Source organism: Myotis brandtii, unplaced genomic scaffold, assembly GCF_000412655.1.
Source record: "Myotis brandtii unplaced genomic scaffold, ASM41265v1 scaffold120, whole genome shotgun sequence".
Taxonomy (NCBI): Eukaryota; Metazoa; Chordata; class Mammalia; order Chiroptera; family Vespertilionidae; genus Myotis; species Myotis brandtii.
Window position 1 is genome coordinate 4,853,929 of NW_005354174.1, and position 1,262 is coordinate 4,855,190.

Here is a 1,262-nt window from a genome sequence, read left to right on the forward strand (position 1 = left end):
GCCGTGCCCGCTGAACCTCCGTCCCCTAGACCTGATGGAGCTGATGCTGCTGCAGAACGCACAGATGCACCAGCTGATCCTGGGTCGCCTGGTGGCAGCAGCGCTGAGCCCCTGGCCCGCCTTCTCTGGCCCGCAGGTGGGAGGCTGGGGGGTGGGCTGGGGGCGGATTCTCCCCCCACCCCTGGGGGCTGCCCACCTGTAGGTCCAGGGGTGGGATCCATCTGGGGGGTCCCCTGAGAGAAAGGACCAGGTGAAAGGAGCAGGGAGTCAGCCCACACCTATCCGTCTGGGTCTGGTTGGCACTGATTATGTGCCAGGCCTTGTGCCAGTCTCCATGGGTTGGGGCTGGGGGTCCCTAATCCAGACCACGCAGGCCTTGTTTTCAAGCAGACGTCCCTGCAGTGTGTCCCTCCCTGGGCTGCAGGCCCAGGAGGACGGGTGCCATTGCACCTGGACCTGCAGGCGCCTGGTACTTAGGGGCTGATGTTTGCTGAGAAGCCAATGAATAAACGAATGACTATGAACACCAGGCAACTTTGGCACAGGAGGGGTGCCCTGCCTGCGTGCCCATCTGGCTGGGCATGAGGAAAGGCTCCGTGGAGGGGCAGGTGGCCTTAGAACAGTTATGGCGAACCTTTTGAGCTCGGTGTGTCAGCATTTTGAAAAACCCTAACTTAACTCTGGGGCCGTGTCACATATAGAAATTTTTTGATATTTGCAACCATAGTAAAACAAAGACTTATATTTTGATATTTATTTTATATATTTAAATGCCATTTAACAAAGAAAAATCAACCAAAAAAATGAGTTCGCGTGTCACCTCTGACACGCATGTCATAGGTTCGCCATCACTGCTTAGAACCAGCCCTTGACAGCCACATGGGGTTTTGATGGTTGGAGGTGAGGGTGTGTCCACCACCCAGGCTGGCAGAGCCCTCCAGCGGCCCTGGGATGAGTGGCTCCAGGGCCTGGGGCAGGCCAGGGGCAGCTTCCTGGCCCCCTCCCCAGCTCTGGAGTCAAACCTGGACTCTTCCAGTCCCTGCTCGCCTCTCATTAGCTGGGTGACCTCGACCATCAGCTCAGGCTCTTCAAGCCTCAGGTTCCCACCTGCAAAATGACTCCAAAGTGCCTGCTTAATGTAGCAAATACCAAGAACCAGTTGATGATGCAGATCTGGAAAAATAATTTAGAGGCACGGAGGAGTGGGGGTGGGGAGAGCCTGACCCTGTGTCACCCCCCCCCCCCCCCCCCCCCCCCCCCCC

The 1,262-nt window shown here is 57.4% G+C and overlaps 1 protein-coding gene across 6 annotated transcripts in view; it reads left to right on the plus strand.

Annotated features, from left to right (window-relative positions):
* The window catches only part of PRR29 (proline rich 29), a 4,742-nt gene that overhangs the window by 2,092 nt on the left and 1,388 nt on the right, over positions 1–1,262 (plus strand). For all 6 annotated transcript variants that reach the window (XR_001360352.1, XM_014532265.1, XM_005858654.2 and 3 more), the window contains one exon: positions 30–136. Coding sequence is in view for 5 of the 6 variants with exons in the window: in XM_014532265.1 (XP_014387751.1) it covers positions 30–136 (107 nt within the window). In the remaining variant the exon portion in view is untranslated. The remainder of the gene's footprint in view (positions 1–29; positions 137–1,262) is intronic.